Consider the following 15606-nt stretch of genomic DNA (forward strand, 5'->3'; position numbering starts at 1 on the left):
TCAAGATAGGCTGTTACTATCGATGCCATATCCTGGCCGCCACAGGAGATATTCATCGCAAGGATAACAACGGAACTGAGTCAACGATGCTAGTTGCCTCGGACTCACTATGGGTGACCCCCTCTGCTGGGTGTTTGCTCCTGGGGTTCTCGATTATGGAGGTTCCATGGCACTTCGGGTAGAAGGTTTAGGGTTAGCGTCTTCCAGGAGCAAAGAAGAGACAAAATTCACAGCGGCTGGTATCATAGGCAATCAAGGAACTGAGTCATTTGAATGATATGCTGAACTGTGCCTCAAAGCTAGTTCGGAATAGGATATGAACTGAACGACAAGCTCGTATCGCAGCTTTGGATTGCACCAGCGCAAAGAGAGTCGAGATGGCATTATGACAGTTGTCAATTTTTACAGCCTAAGCCTCTAAATATCTGGAATCATATCTTCGGTTATTTCACATTTTAGAAATAGCGATATCGGGCAGAACATCTTCCTAGTCATTATCGAAGGAGGTTTATTTAAGCTCACGAGAGATAAAAGTGGAGTGGCTCTGCCCCTCCGACCCTGGCCGCGGTTGGTGTATCGTGAATCATCACGCAATCTCCCACCAACATCCCCCGCTTGACCTGAACAGTGCATGACGAGCAATTAGATATTCCACTGGTTTCCTTATCTCGGACCGCTTTGACAAGTTTGACATAAATATCGAAACGTTCCTCCAATTCGTATGACCGCTTTCATTCCCACGCTCCCTTCCCTTTCGTCAACAGTCTTCCAGCGTCTCCTCCGAACCGGAGCTATAAATAGAGGTCCATCAGGAGTCCACCAAGCGTTATCGTCGCTGTTTCTCTCACAAAGAGCAAGGATGTCATCTTCAATGGCAAACCGTCTCAAGGGGAAGACGGTTTTGATAACGGGGGCCTCATCGGGTATCGGTCGGAGCACGGCATACGAGTTTGCTCGGACGGCGGCGTCGGACCTGAAATTGATTCTCACTGCGAGGCGACTTGAGACACTGCAGGAAATAGCTGCAGACATTGAGAAGAACATCGGGAAAGGCGTCAAGGTTTACCCGCTTAAGCTCGATGTCAGCAACGTCCAGGAGATCCAGGGCTTCGTGGAGAAGTTGCCTCAGGAATTCAAGGAGATCGATGTCTTGGTGAACAATGCGTACGTTCCTATTGCGGGTAGTAACAACGATCATCGCTGATATTTCTCATGTAGTGGCTTAGTCAAAGGCGTGGCGAAGGCGCCAGAGATCAACCCTTTGGACATCAATACCATGATATCGACCAATGTCACAGGATTGATCGCGATGACCCAAGCCGTTCTCCCCATCTTCCTGAAGCGTCCGAACGGTGGCGCGGGCGATATTATCAACGTGGGCAGCATCGCCGGCCGAGAACCGTATCAGGGCGGCAGCATCTACTGCGCGACGAAGGCCGCTGTGCGGAGCTTTACGGATTCCCTCCGGAGAGAGATGATTTCCACGCGGGTGCGAGTGATCGAGGTGGATCCAGGCCAGGTTGAGACAGTGGGTCTTCCGGATCGCGATGGCAGTCTGTTACTGACTTTCGCCGCAGGAATTCTCGGTGGTTCGATTCTATGGGGATAAAGAAAAGGCCGATGCCGTTTACGCGTAAGTCATCCGAATTGATCAATCACAAGAGGCTTCAACTGACATCTCCAAGTGGTTGCGATCCACTTACCCCGGATGACATTGCAGAAGTCATCGTTTTTACCGCTGGGCGGAGGGAGAACGTCGTGATTGCAGACACTTTGATCTTCCCACAACACCAAGTAAGTCCATTTCATCTAGAGGCGGATTGCAGGAACTCTCAAGGGGGCTGACCGAGTGGAAGGCGGCGGCAAGCGTGATGCACCGCAAGGCATGATGTGCTAATGTAAATCACAGGCTGGCGCCGGAGGAGCGATGTATAAAAAGCCCACGTAAGGATAGAACTACACTTAGAATACCCGCTGTTGCACAAGGAGACGCCCGAACCAAGATGTAAATATTCAGTTGCGAATCGTGCCATGATGATCTCAATAATCTACTTCCTCATCTCTGCTGTTCCATGTATGAGCCGAGCCCTGTTCTGTTTTTCTGTCGTTATATCGTACAACCTGACGTCATCGCTTATTTCTAGCCTTTCCTCCGCAATTCGTCTTCCTCCTCCTCGCGAAGCGATTGATCGATTTGGGCACCTCGGCTCGGTTCGTTCCCATGGGCCCGAGCCTACAACGGTTTATCAGCGGAAATATCCATGAACTCAGGGGCGGGACGTACCGGAAGCGTCGAATTCATCTGTGTCCGCTCGGAGTCTAGGTCCTTGGGAGCTTTCTCACCCTTACGCTGTCCATAACTTAGCATGCTGGTTGTACCAGGTTGGATCGATTTGATCATACCGCATCTTCGCGGGCCATGCGATTGGAAATTGATCGTTCGGCATCTGGCGTTATGTGAGCGGTGAGTCCTCGGTTGGCGTCCGTGGTACAAGCTCACTTGAATCATTTTTGAGGTTGCTGTTTGGCTTCCATTCATGGTAGCGGGCGGCGTCCCGAATCTCACTGTTTTTGTAGTTTCGCTATGTCCAAGGTTAGATACCTCAATTGAGCTGTCAACAGATGGCTATAAGGGAGACGGACCTGATCGCCAGCTTCATACACGGTCCTGTCCCCAACTTTGGAGTTGCCGCTCATATTGGGTAGGATGTATTTGAGTATTCCGATTTTTTGTAATTTGACCAGACTTTTAACCTGCTAGTTGACGTGTAAAAATTTGAAGAATGGAATGGGATAGCAGAGGGGATAGTATTAATATGAGTTCTTTGAACATCCTATATGGAATTCTGCTATGACGTAGCTATGATTCACTATTAGGTAGCCATATTAGACGATCGAATCGTGACAGTAATACACCAGACGATACCTGTACGGTCATAATAATTCTTGAGGTATTCCTCGATATCCGTATTGACCAACAACTGCATTGGTCGCGTGTGGGTAACACGAGATATCTGCCGCGGCTCTCCCAAGTCGGCGATTGCAAAAGGTTGCAACGCCATCATACCTTATATACAGGCGGCAAGCAAGCGCCAAATGCCGTACCAAACCAAGCTTTACCGCCATCTATTAGGCCTGTGGACTTAGATACTCGCCCATCGCCTTCACCGCGGGTTCAAACTTGTCCGCTTCAAGGAGTATCAAATGCCCGCTGGGCTTCACGCCCATCTCCTGAAACGCGCGTTTCGAATCCGACGCGCCCTCGTCATCAGCCTTCGAATAGTCAAACCACCCGGACCCAATCGCGTGCTTCTGCAACACCTCATCTTCTGGATGGAAGTAGAACACCCCGCCGCCGGAGCTGTTTGCGCCCTTTGGCCCCTTCTTTTTCTTGGCGGGTCGAGAGTCGTCCGCGTCGAGTTTGGACGCGACCTCAATGTATGTCTTGGAGAAAACGAGGTAGTGGGTAAATCGGTATGGCTCCTTGTCTTCGATAGCCCAGGTGATCTCTTCTTGGAGCATGGTGTACATCGGTGGGACGATTTCGTGGGGCATGTTGATGAATCGCTCCGTAAGTATCAGACCGACTTCGGCGGATGAGGAGGGGTCGAGTAAGCTCTTCAAGGCCGATAGTGAGGGTTGCGATGCCGCTTTTGTGAGTATATATTGGATGAGGGTTTGCACAGCGGGATTCGACTGTCGTCTTTGGTCAGTCCATGCCGACTTGCTGGTGCTACATTTTCCCAGATACAGGGAATTAACGGGACCATACCGCATGCTGGCGAAGATTTATGACGCTCAGAAAAGCGAATGGGTCTGATTCATTCCCATCCACCTTCACGGTTGACCCTAACGTCGGCTGGCTGAGGATCAGGTCGACCAAAGCGGACAGCTCGAAGAGCTGACTGTCGGCGTCGAATAGTTGTCGGAGGAGCGATTTGAGGCCGTGGAAATCAACTGCAGGCTGCGGATCAAACCACTCGAAATCCACATCTAACATGTCGAAATCCTGTTGAATGATGGTCAGGACCCCTCCAAAAATCATGGTGGGCAAATGCTCACTTCGTCGCTGTCTCCAGATGCGTCGCCATTTCCGGCTCGGTCTGAATGTTTCGATATATCTTTTCGTTTCGACATCTTGGGTGGTGTGGTGAAATTAGGCGGTGGAATTTCAATCGTCTTGTCGAAGTACTTGGACTTGAGGACCTAATTCGAATTGAAGCTCTTTCATCTTTGAAAATTTGCGCACAGACCATGTATATAGAAGTTGAGTGGTGGGCTGAGGCGATGGCCGAGGGTAGTTAGGCAATCCATCCATCTATTCATACATGGGCCATTGGAAACTACTGTATTGATATCTTCGAGAATGGATAAGAATAATAGTAGTCACGACCGCGCGAGATGTCAGTGGAAAAGTGTATATTTTGTACAACTCTCTCCGTGCTACACGGGGCATGAAGAAACGCTAGAGTTACACTGGAGTCTACCGACAGCCCAAATGCCAAAGCCGCTGTTCTATCAAGTTTAATCGTACCGAGACCATCTCCGACGTGGAGTCGATCGTTCTCCCAATTTTGATCGGCTTCAACCAATGCTGAGCTTGTCTTCTTCCGGGAAGCTGTATTCGGGGATCTCAAGGTTGAGAGGGGCGGGTCCTTTGCGAGCACGACCGGAGATGTCATAATGCGATCCGTGGCATGGGCAGAACCAGCCACCGAAGTCTCCAGCCTCACCGATTGGGACACATCCCAAATGTGTGCATACACCTGTAGGAAATGTAAGTCTCGTTCTTCACACCGTGACTCGACATCTTAACATACCGACCATAACCAACCATTCAGGCTTCTGTACACGGTCTGAATCGGGTTGGGGGTCACGCAACGACTCCCATGCCACGCCCTCGGCCTCTTTGATTTCGTCTGCTGTTCGGTGGCGGATGAACACCGGCTTGCCTCGCCATTTGATGATGACCTGTGCCATGTGTTTAGCGATGTACGCATATTATAATAGCGAGTCGTTGGAACCAACGTTTTTGCCCTCGGGTAATGCGGCAAGATCCACCTCGACCTTGGCCATAGCCAGAACGTCGGCGGATGCGGACATGTTGACTAGGAAATCTGTTGCGTGGCCGTCAGTAAATGGTCTCTAATCATCCGTTCCAATCCATCGTACCATTCACGGTAGACTTTGCTCCCATCGCCGTGAGCGCGCCCATCGATCCGACCATGAAGTACGAGAACACCTTGTTCCCGCCCTCGCTCGATTTACTCCGGTACTTCGAGAAATCAGGGATCTTCGTCGTATGATCATGCTGGTTCCCGACGCCGCGGAAAGGGCTGTCGAAGGATGAGGTTCCCGATGCCTGGGAGACGTTTCGCTTTTGAAGGGCGGTGCAGCCGGCTCGCGAGATGGTCAATTGACGAGCCGCGCAGGCGCGAGCCAGTGTCGATGTGGTCTTGGTGAGTGCCGGCATCTTGGTGAGAGGTGTGAAACCACCCTGATGGAGATAGGCAATGGATCGCAAGTCGTGCAGGTTGGATGCAATGGAAACACTCACGATCAAGAGAGCAAGTCGTGGACTTTGAAGCTAGACTTTGCCAAGACGTAAAGAATCGGCACGATGCTGATTGGCCAATTATGGCTAGAGATATTAGAGTCACGTGTTGGTGATCTCAACCCGATCTTCCAACTTGGTCATTCAATTGTCCATTGTCTTAAGTCTTAACACATGCATCCGTTTGTTGAACGAAAACAATTCCACTGCCGATTCCTTATGACTGACTTATCGGAGATATAGGCAATAGTATACTACGAGTATAGGTAGTGGCTCAGCACAATTAGTGATGGTCGCTGCTTCAAATGGATGCTGGATTCTGTATGCTGGCAGCTGGATGTTTTGATGATCATGACGCCGTCGGTCTCTACTCGTCTGAAACTGCAATATATTCATAAATACTCCGCTTCATTGTCAAATTCAACGACGACAGATGTGGTTCAAGAGGAGTCGGCTGGCCCAGTCCGTTCCTCGGTGTCCCGGACGGCCCAGGATTTTCCGCGGCTTGGAATGTGAGAGTTGTCTTGCGATTTTCTTTGTATGAACCTGTCTGTCAAGATCCATCGTTTATTCCGTGCTCTCAATCATCCCAATCATCTTTCTCCCCTTTCCTTCGCAAGCCCAGACTCATGTATTCCGACCAAAGGCACTCTTTTCTATGCCACTCAATTTGTTTCCGTTACTTGTTGCAGTGAAGACGACGTGGCTGTTTCGTGATATCACTGTCATTCGTACCTAGGTCCAAACGGACACTATGGCTGACGAGGAACCTGCCGGGGAGATCCAGCTGGCTCTTGCTACGGAGGTGAGTAGAACTTTTCCTAGTATCCTCCTTTATCTAACTCCTTTTAGCACCAAACTACTATCCGTGGTGAACCCAGGACTGTGGAAGCTGTTGTGATAATTAGGGGGGATGTCGACACGTCCAAGTATGAGGGGAAGGAGAATACCTCCGTTGTCCGAGAGACAAAGGGGAATGATGATATGGAACTTGACCATCAAATCGGAGACAATGATGGCGACAACGATGACGGCAACCAAGGTACAGCGAGGAAAAATCCGAAACGACTTACCATCACGGAGCACGAAGGCGATATTTTCCACGAAGCTCCCGACAATACAGTGCTCGTGCACGCTTGCAACTGCCAAGGCTATTGGGGCAGAGGAATTGCATCAGATTTTGCGGGTCGATACCCGCAGGCCAATTTATCCCATCAACAACATTGCTATTCTTTAAAGGACAAGAAAGGACTTCTCGGGACTGCTCAGCTCATTCCACCCATGGATGGCACCCCTAGGCATTACGTTGCCTGCTTGTACACCAGCGTCCGTACTGGCACCCGTAAGAGCCCGCCCGAAGTTGTTCTCCAAGCTACGGGGACTGCGATGATAGACCTATTGAGACAAATCAATCAGGAGAAGCAAATTAGCGGCATCAGGGTCTGTCGTATCAATTCTGGATTGTTTACTGTGCCTTGGGACGACACGTTTGCTGTGCTCCAGGCATTGGAATGTGAGGATGACTGGCAACATACCGCAATCGAACTATGGAGCCTGCCGACAGAAAAGGGAAAGTGAAAGGGGGTCTAAGGAAACAGAACAACTGTTGGGGAGTTTGTGGGTATCGAAACTCGGATAGCACGCATAATGGTTCGGTGGCGTTGCATCAGGTATGGTTTTGGCCATCCGAACACATTAGCTTCGTGGTTCAGCAAATTCACGCCTTGCCGTGACCGTCGAAGCACACTGAATGGTATTAATAGTCTGCGAAACAATATCAGACGCGTACCAACATGTTCAAGGTTACTTGGATCTCGGAACAGTGATATTTAGTGTCTCACATGCTAACTTCACGGAGAAATGGTTGCTGCAGTATAAAATCGTTGGGTATCATTCAAACATCATGATCTCGGTATGAGCACTAGGGGGAAAAGCAAGCCCTAGCCATCCACCAGTATTTCCAATCCTATCCTTTGCCCTCCGTCCCAGGATACGGCGCTTGACCATTCTCAAAGACCCAGCTCAACGGTCTCCGATCTCCGTTAACCGCATCCGTGGTATTAGCCTCGTCTTGTAATTGCTGCGTAGGCTCGTCCACGTCCATCTGGTCATCCGCCGGCTCCGTCTCATCATCATGGACATCATAAGAGGTGCTCTTAGAACCGTTCTCCTTTGATGTGGTCGGTTGAGCATCTCCATTCTGTGCTGCCATTGCTGATTTGGGCCACGTTTCTGATAGCTTCGGCGCTTCGACGGTCTTGAATTGCTTGTATGTCACAGTTCGAGGGGCCACGTCCACCAAGAACTCCAGGTTGTCTATTCGCGCAATCGCGTTGGCTATGCAGTGAAGTCAGCATCGGCCGCTCGGTACAGGCCGGACGATAACCTACCAACATCACGGTATTGGATGTGCCTTCTCGGTTTCTTCTCCGCTTTGGCGAAGTCGTATGCTTTCTCGGAAAGGTATTGGACAAACATCTCGGTCGCAACGGCGATGCCGAAGGCGGCATTATTCGAGCATTTTTGGGTGTCCTCGTCCGCGTGGATGATCTTCTTCACTCGCGTTACTATGCAAGGTCAGTTTCTCCGCTGTATGCGCTAACTCGTTACTGTCCTGCGACTTACATGGCATGTTCACGGTCCCGGTACACTCCTTAGGAGGAGCTATGGGGGTATTGTTGTAAGGCATTGTGCCCTGGGGATTTCACCGTGGACAATAATCTCGCTGTGGTATTGTCTCCCGGAGAGGTAGGGTATGTTGATATCGGAGAGTCGAGCCTTGAAATTGTACGCACACGGATGGTCATGTACAACGGCGAAGTCGAATATATAGTTTGAAATGGGTTCCTTGATGTATGGCACGCGGTACGACACGTAACTCGCGTCAAACTGAGGAATCAAGGAGAACAAGAGTTGTGTTTTGCATGTTTCAATCCTCACATACAGGTCGCGGGGACATCACTCCTCAGACGCAGCTGGCAAAACTGCGGCTAAACCTAGTTAGGAGGTAGCTTGGACTTGACGTATCACGAATTCACGATCGACCGTATAGTTATAACTACTGCCTGGTTGCGCTGGGAGAACTACATCACCCATAAACGTCTTTGCTGTTTCTAGCGTCCTGTTACTTTGGCAAATGTGTCTCTCCCTCCCCGAAGCTGACAGCTGGCGTATTACACCCACAGCATCAGAGAACCCCGAACAAGCCGTTATCAGTTGGTGTCAACCACGCTCTCCGCAATCCCCAGAATGAGATGAGCTCCAGACAGCGCGCACCGAACCTTGCGCGAACTCCCTCTTCCGGCTCCTTACCGTCTCTGACCCGCCGATGGTCCGGCATATCTACCTCCGAGCTTGGCCAGAATGCTGATGAAGCTCGCGCCGCCCATACCATCCAGGAGGAGATCGCGGAGATCAAGCGCTACGAGGACTTCAGTACCATCGACTGGGTCCAGGATGCGGCGCGCGAAACGCTGCGGCGGAGAGCAAGGAAGCAGGGACGGCCGGGCACATACGGACGGAGCTTTGGAGTGCGGTTGAAAGGTCAGCTGCAGGAGTCGTACAATGCGGGTCAGGCGTGGCTGGTGGTCAGTCTGATCGGAGCGGCCATCGGCCTGAATGCGGCGTTTCTCAACATCGTCACAGAGTGGCTGTCCGATATCAAACTCGGATACTGCACGACGGCTTTCTACCTCAATGAGAACTTCTGCTGTTGGGGGGCGGAGAACGGTTGCGATGAATGGCATCGATGGACAGGAATATGGCCGACCGACTACCTGCTTTACATTGTATTTGCGACGCTATTTGCTTTTACCTCTGCACGGCTTGTTAAGTCGTTCGCCCCCTATGCTGCTGGTTCGGGTATATCCGAGATCAAGTGCATTATTGCCGGATTCGTTATGAAAGGTTTCCTGGGATTTTGGACTCTTCTGATTAAGTCAATCAGCCTTCCTTTGGCTATCGCTGCGGGCCTCTCGGTTGGAAAAGAAGGACCGAGCGTTCATTTTGCCGTCTGTACGGGGAATGTGATATCGAGGTTCTTCAACAAGTACAAGCAAAATGCGTCGAAGACGCGTGAGATCCTCAGCGCTTCTGCTGCTGCTGGCGTAGGAGTGGCCTTTGGCAGCCCCATAGGCGGCGTGCTTTTCTCTCTCGAGGTGAGTGACTCTTAGCTCTTATCAATTCCATTGCTGACCATGACGAAGGAAATGTCCAGTTACTTCCCTCTGAAGACAATGTGGCGGAGTTATTTCTGTGCTTTAGTAGCAACCGCTGTCTTGGCTGTAAGCGCAATGAAGGCACAATAGTGGCTAATGCTAATCCATCTCAGGCAATGAACCCTTTCCGAACCGGTCAACTGGTCATGTTCACGGTCAAGTACGACCGCGATTGGCACTTTTTCGAGGTGTTCTTCTACATTATCATCGGTATCTTTGGTGGTCTATACGGCGCTTTCGTGATCAAGTGGAATCTCCGAGTTCAAGCATTTCGTAAGAAGTACTTGGTCAACTATCCTATCCTGGAAGCCACCATATTGGCCGCGTTTACGGCACTGGTGTGCTATCCAAACATGTTCCTTCGAATCGACATGACCGAGAGCATGGAGATACTCTTTCGGGAGTGTGAAGGGCACGATTACGAGGGGCTTTGCGAGTATGTGCCCTGATGCATGAGAAGAGTTGAACTGACCAATCCAGGGCGAGTAACCGATGGCGAATGATACTTTCCCTTGCCATTTCAACTGCACTGCGAACATGCCTTGTCATCATCTCGTACGGCTGCAAAGTTCCTGCTGGCATCTTTGTTCCGTCGATGGCAATTGGTGCGTCATTTGGCCGAATGATCGGCATCATGGTCCAGGCGCTTCACGAAGCTTTCCCAGACGCAAGACTCTTTGCTGCCTGCCAGCCAGATGTGCCTTGCATCACCCCGGGCACATATGCGTTTCTCGGTGCCGGAGCAGCGCTAAGTGGCATCATGCACATCACAGTGTCGGTTGTCGTGATTATGTTCGAACTGACCGGCGCTTTAACTTACATTCTTCCGACCATGGTTGGTAATTCCTGACCACTACGATGACTTGGGTGCTAATCTTTGGTAGATTGTAGTTGGTATCACGAAAGCCGTCGGCGAGCGATTCGGGCATGGAGGGATCGCGGACCGAATGATCTGGTTCAGCGGTATGCCGTACCTGGACAACAAGGAAGAACATACATTCGGAGTGCCGGTCACCAAAGTGATGACCACAGACCTTACCGTGCTCCCGGCTACCGGCGTCGAATTCAAAGAGTTGGAATCCATCATGACGGCGAACCAATATCAGGGGTTTCCTATCGTCGAAGATCTCAATCACAAAGTGCTAATTGGCTACATCGGCCGTACCGAGCTCCGTTATGCCATGGAACGAGCGAGACGGGATCAAACAATCTCTCCACGTGCGAAGTGTTATTTCACCCCTTCTGCCGTCCGAAACCCAACAACTCCATCGTCCTCCACCCCTGCCATAACCTTCGATAACCTGCAAGCGACCGCTAGCCAAATGGCGGTCGACTTCAGCCGCTTCATCGACCCTACCCCCCTCACCGCACACCCTCGACTATCCCTCGAGACAGTCATGGAGCTCTTCAAGAAGATGGGCCCCCGAGTCATTCTGGTCGAGCATCGTGGGCGATTGATGGGGTTGGTGACGGTGAAAGACTGTCTGAAATATCAGTTCAAGGTCGAGGCCCAGGAGAACCCACGAGACGACTCTTCGGTTGCAGAAACCCAAGAGAGGATATGGTTGGTCTTCCAGAAAGTTGGATCGTGGGTCTCTAGCAGATTTGGTGGACTGGGTGGACGGATACGTCCGTTCGGCAGTAACAGGGGTGCTCATTATGATCCATTAGTTGAACGTCCGTCTCACGAAGGAAGTGAATTGGTATCCGAAACCGAGCATGAGCTTATGTCTAGAGATAGTTCTGAACCATAGATTTCTAACTAATGCTATTTTCCTTCTAATTCCGGCTGCATTTGGTCGTCTATTCATTATTCAATTTGGACATCTGCGGTCACGTGCTCACGCGTTGGTTTGAAATCTTGGCGCGACTCGTCGACTTCATGACGTTCTCTTAGGACGAGGTAATAAATCCATCTAACTTGAAACAATGCGATGACTTTAAGATTTTGATAAGAACATTCCATAATATCCACAAGGTTCGGTCTCGAGATCCTCCGCGAATATGGAGAGTCAGGGTGAGCCCGCTGCGTCTCCACGAGGCACGAAACGAAAGGCTTCAGACGACCTTCCGCGTGGCTCCCGAAAGATCCAGCCGCTAGCTCAAGACGTAATAAACAAGATTGCCGCGGGGGAGATCATCGTCGCCCCTGTCCACGCGCTCAAAGAATTGATCGAGAACTCCGTTGATGCGGGAGCGACTCAGCTGGAAGTGGTTGTGAAAGACGGCGGGCTGAAGCTGCTGCAGATCACTGACAATGGACATGGTATAGATGTATGTATATAAGCCCCCTTACAGTTGATGCAGCTTTCTCAGTGATCTCGGCAGAAAGACGATCTATCATTGTTATGCGAGCGATTCACCACGTCCAAGCTCAAAGCGTTTGAAGACCTCCAGTCAATCGAGACTTATGGCTTCCGCGGTGAGGCTCTCGCGAGCATCAGCCATATTGCTCATTTGACCGTTGTTACCCGAACTGCCGAATCGAGTTGTGCTTGGCGAGCCCAATATGCCGACGGTAAACTGGTTCCTCCCAAGCCCGGCCAAAGTGCAGAACCCAAGTCCCAAGCAGGACGGCAAGGCACCCAGATCACGGTAGAAGATCTGTTTTACAGCATCCCCACCCGCCGGAGGGCGTTCCGTTCTCACAGCGAAGAATATGCGAAGATCATCGATATGGTGGGCCGTCATGCCATTCACTGTGCTCATGTGGGATTTTCCTGTAAGAAGCACGGAGAGAGCGCACGGAGTCTGCAGATTCCGGTCAACGCTAGTACGGTTGATCGCATACGGGCGGTTCATGGAACGCAAATTGCGAACGAAGTGGTGCACTGGACGACATCGAATGAACGCTGGGGCTTCAAAGCCGACGCCTGGGTGAGCAATGCGAACTACAGCGTCAAGAAGACCATACTATTACTCTTCATCAACCATCGAGCGGTGGAGAGTTCCGCGATCAAGAAAGCCATCGATGCAACGTATGCGACATTCCTTCCCAAAGGCGGCCATCCATTCGTGTATTTGAGCTTGGAAATCGAGCCGAATCGCGTCGACGTCAATGTTCATCCGACGAAACGCGAAGTCAATTTCTTGAACGAAGATGAGATCATCGAAGCGATCTGCGATGAAATCAGGTCGGAATTGGCGAAAGTCGATACCAGTCGAACGTTCCTTACCCAGACATTACTACCCGGCTCGCGTCTCGATACCCCAGCACGGTCCGCGAAAAAATCCGGCCAGCCGTCTCCAGATATCCCCTCCATCGGCGGCGCGCCAAAATTCACTCCCAAAACGCCCGCTCAGCGCCCGTATGAGAACAACCTCGTTCGCACGGATGCAAAAAGCCGGAAGATTACCACGATGTTCACTCCTACGCATATTGGAGAGGCCGGGAGCAGTCATCAAGCGTCCAGGGCACCGCCAGACGAAATGGAATACGAGCGTACTGATAGGGAGTATACTTCTTGCAAGCTGGTTTCCATCCGAGACCTCCGACAAGAGGTCCGAGAGGCGATGCACAATGAGCTCACCGACGTGTTCAGTGAGCTTATCTTCATTGGTGTGGTTGATATCCGACGACGGATTGCTGCGATCCAATCCGGGGTCAAGTTGTTCCTTGTCGACTACGGCATGGTGTCGAACGAGTACTTCTACCAAGTCGGACTCACCGATTTCATGAATTTCGGCCGTCTTCGTTTGGATCCGCCACTGAATCTTCGAGAGCTGTTGGAGATCGGGGCGGCGTATGAACGAGAGCAGTCGCAGACCATCCAAGATGAAGACAGCATGGATCAAGGCGAGGAAATTGACTGGGATGAGGTCGTCGAAACAGTGATGCAGCAACTCATCGCGCGTCGAGAGATGCTCACGGAGTATCTCATGATTGACATCTCGGAAGATGGGGAACTCGGAAGTTTGCCTCTCCTTGTTAAAGGATACACTCCCTCCATGGCCAAGTTACCGACATTCCTCCTTCGCTTAGGTCCTCACGTCGACTGGACGGATGAAAAGCAGTGTTTCCAGACTTTCCTAACCGAGCTTGCTAGTTTCTATACACCAGAGGCACTCCCTTCAGCTCCTGATCCAGTGGACAGCGCTCAAGTTCAGATGGAGGATGCGGAAATTGTAGGGAGAAGGAATGAGTTGGCGAAGGCAGTGGAACATGTTCTGTTTCCGGCGTTCCGTGGTCGGATCGTTGCGACGAAGGGACTGCTCAAAGGGGTCGTCGAGATCGCTAATCTGAAAGGGTTGTATCGTGTCTTTGAGAGATGCTAGGTTGCTCGACCGTCTGTCGGCTGACGAAGATGAAGCGGTTATGAAAGATGAAAGATTAATGGGAACAGATAGGCTTTCACTAAATACTTTGTAAATAATAGTGAATATGGATGGCATCAACTGACTTTCATCATTTTCCGAGAGAGTGTGGGTATTGCATTCACCCATTTCACGCATGTGCTATCAGTGCATATTCGTGTGGGATTTCAGTCTAACAACGCAAAAATGTTTGAAAGATTCGGTACCTGAACCATCATGACTCTCGGCGTAACCGACACTGCGACATGATGCCTACTCTTAAAACTTTCGCTAGCCAATTTCCTCCTCTTCTCATTTCTACCGAGATACGCAGACGGCAACATAGCAGTCTCTAATACACACGCTCACAAAACCAACTCAGAAAACCGATAATCGCCGCCGCTCGACCGACGACCATCCTATCATGTCTTCCTCGCCTCGATCGTCCATCTCCTCCGCCTGCGACTCTACTAGCTCTTTCCGATCAGTCCCCGACTGGATGTCTGCTGGACTCTCCGAAGGGTGCATCGAGAGCCTCTCGGGCAGCAGTGGATGCCTGAGTAGATCTTACTCTTTCGATCTCGCAAGTGATGGCAGGCCAGTGCCACCGCTGCGCTCAGCAGCCATGGTTTCGGAAATGTTAGAGTTGAATAGTAACCCCTGGGAGTCGGCTGTCATTGCGGGACGTGGCACTGGTGGAGGGATAGAGGGTGCTGAGTGTTACCACCGTCAAAGCGAAGGTAGCTATGGTGGGCCAGGCGCGAACCAGTGGGCAAATGCGGATGCCGATATCGAAGAATGGGAATGCATCCCCAGTGGCGGATATCTTCCGACAGTCAGAGAACAACCTTTCGGCTCGAGACACCTGGTTGTACGTGGTAGGATCATCACCTGAACCTCCATGCTAACAGTCAGTGTTAGCAAATCAAATCCTTCGGTCGACTCATGGTTTCCAATGCACGAAATCCCACCCATCGACAACGACTCTTTTCAGCCGGCCGTGCTGTGCTTCAACATCCTTTGACCACCGCTGCGCAGGAAACCGCATCTCGTGCAATCCAGGCCATGACCGACGCGAGCAGACTCCCCGTGTTTCCAATTCGATTTCGGCGCAGACATTCCGTGCTGCATTGTACCCGCATCGAAAACCCATCGCTTCGGAGTCTTTGTCGGCACTGTCGGGATGAGGAAGTGATCAGGGGAATACTGGAGGATGACAGTGGGTTTGCAACTGTAGGAAGAAGGGAAGTGTGTTGATGGGATAAGAGAACGGTACGATATGGAAATGGTTTCCGTTGTTACGCTACTGGTCTAAATACATGGGGAATGCTGCTTCATGGTCACTACAACCATAGAACGCTGGGCCATACCAACTAACGTGTCTGGTTGAAGCAGGTCCACGGGAGTCTGTTTCTCTCAAGAGATCGACAAAAAGCAAGATCCAGTGAGTGGGCATCAATTTTTGGTGTTCAAAAAAAGTTGTTACCTTAAAAATCCAAAGGAATTTATTCTAATCGAGATATTCGAAGTGGAAAATAGCGG

The 15606-nt window shown here is 50.9% G+C and overlaps 9 protein-coding genes across 9 annotated transcripts; 5 read left to right on the forward strand and 4 right to left on the reverse strand.

Annotated features, from left to right (window-relative positions):
• Positions 1-570: 570 nt before the first annotated feature.
• Positions 571-2069, forward strand: P152DRAFT_453517 (NAD(P)-binding protein). Its single transcript, XM_033678386.1, has 5 exons — positions 571-1164; positions 1219-1528; positions 1578-1633; positions 1686-1794; positions 1910-2069. The coding sequence occupies exons 1-5, from the start codon at positions 872-874 to the stop codon at positions 1946-1948; spliced, it is 807 nt and encodes a 268-aa protein (XP_033538535.1). The 5' UTR covers positions 571-871; the 3' UTR covers positions 1949-2069.
• A 71-nt stretch (positions 2070-2140) lies between these two features.
• P152DRAFT_469418 (uncharacterized protein) lies at positions 2141-2697 on the reverse strand (the record flags this gene model as incomplete). Its single annotated transcript, XM_033680898.1, has 5 exons — positions 2141-2233; positions 2285-2350; positions 2404-2447; positions 2501-2582; positions 2644-2697. 5 exons carry the CDS (start codon positions 2695-2697, stop codon positions 2141-2143), a joined length of 339 nt encoding a protein of 112 aa, XP_033538536.1.
• A 118-nt stretch (positions 2698-2815) lies between these two features.
• On the reverse strand, positions 2816-4217 carry P152DRAFT_3690 (protein bcp1). Its single transcript, XM_033675472.1, has 3 exons — positions 4063-4217; positions 3773-4009; positions 2816-3696 (listed from the first exon to the last, which is right to left on the reverse strand). The coding sequence occupies exons 1-3, from the start codon at positions 4135-4137 to the stop codon at positions 3130-3132; spliced, it is 879 nt and encodes a 292-aa protein (XP_033538537.1). The 5' UTR covers positions 4138-4217; the 3' UTR covers positions 2816-3129.
• Positions 4218-4584: 367 nt separating this feature from the next.
• On the reverse strand, positions 4585-5473 carry P152DRAFT_388140 (ubiquinol-cytochrome c reductase-like protein iron-sulfur subunit; the record flags this gene model as incomplete). The annotated part of the gene is made up of 4 exons (XM_033675912.1): positions 4585-4766; positions 4821-4971; positions 5029-5117; positions 5173-5473. 4 exons carry the CDS (start codon positions 5471-5473, stop codon positions 4585-4587), a joined length of 723 nt encoding a protein of 240 aa, XP_033538538.1.
• Positions 5474-6189: 716 nt separating this feature from the next.
• Positions 6190-7218, forward strand: P152DRAFT_3788 (uncharacterized protein). The gene is made up of 2 exons (XM_033675680.1): positions 6190-6359; positions 6407-7218. The coding sequence occupies exons 1-2, from the start codon at positions 6309-6311 to the stop codon at positions 7130-7132; spliced, it is 777 nt and encodes a 258-aa protein (XP_033538539.1). The 5' UTR covers positions 6190-6308; the 3' UTR covers positions 7133-7218.
• A 581-nt stretch (positions 7219-7799) lies between these two features.
• P152DRAFT_366976 (uncharacterized protein) lies at positions 7800-8243 on the reverse strand (the record flags this gene model as incomplete). Its single annotated transcript, XM_033675438.1, has 3 exons — positions 7800-7891; positions 7945-8121; positions 8180-8243. Coding segments are annotated over 3 exons (333 nt in total), but the record flags the coding sequence as incomplete, so codon positions are not given.
• A 461-nt stretch (positions 8244-8704) lies between these two features.
• P152DRAFT_407083 (chloride channel protein) lies at positions 8705-11560 on the forward strand. Its single transcript, XM_033676896.1, has 5 exons — positions 8705-9711; positions 9760-9837; positions 9885-10207; positions 10252-10606; positions 10656-11560. Exons 1-5 carry the CDS (start codon positions 8809-8811, stop codon positions 11523-11525), a joined length of 2529 nt encoding a protein of 842 aa, XP_033538541.1. The 5' UTR covers positions 8705-8808; the 3' UTR covers positions 11526-11560.
• Positions 11561-11701: 141 nt separating this feature from the next.
• On the forward strand, positions 11702-14120 carry P152DRAFT_453522 (DNA mismatch repair protein MutL). Its single transcript, XM_033678387.1, has 2 exons — positions 11702-12045; positions 12100-14120. Exons 1-2 carry the CDS (start codon positions 11776-11778, stop codon positions 14044-14046), a joined length of 2217 nt encoding a protein of 738 aa, XP_033538542.1. The 5' UTR covers positions 11702-11775; the 3' UTR covers positions 14047-14120.
• Positions 14121-14286: 166 nt separating this feature from the next.
• Positions 14287-15503, forward strand: P152DRAFT_510251 (uncharacterized protein). The gene is made up of 3 exons (XM_033682649.1): positions 14287-14935; positions 14976-15336; positions 15460-15503. Exons 1-2 carry the CDS (start codon positions 14489-14491, stop codon positions 15249-15251), a joined length of 723 nt encoding a protein of 240 aa, XP_033538543.1. The 5' UTR covers positions 14287-14488; the 3' UTR covers positions 15252-15336; positions 15460-15503.
• Positions 15504-15606: the final 103 nt, after the last annotated feature.

Source organism: Eremomyces bilateralis (genome assembly GCF_010015585.1).
Source record: "Eremomyces bilateralis CBS 781.70 unplaced genomic scaffold P152scaffold_1, whole genome shotgun sequence".
Lineage (NCBI taxonomy): Eukaryota > Fungi > Ascomycota > Dothideomycetes > Eremomycetales > Eremomycetaceae > Eremomyces > Eremomyces bilateralis.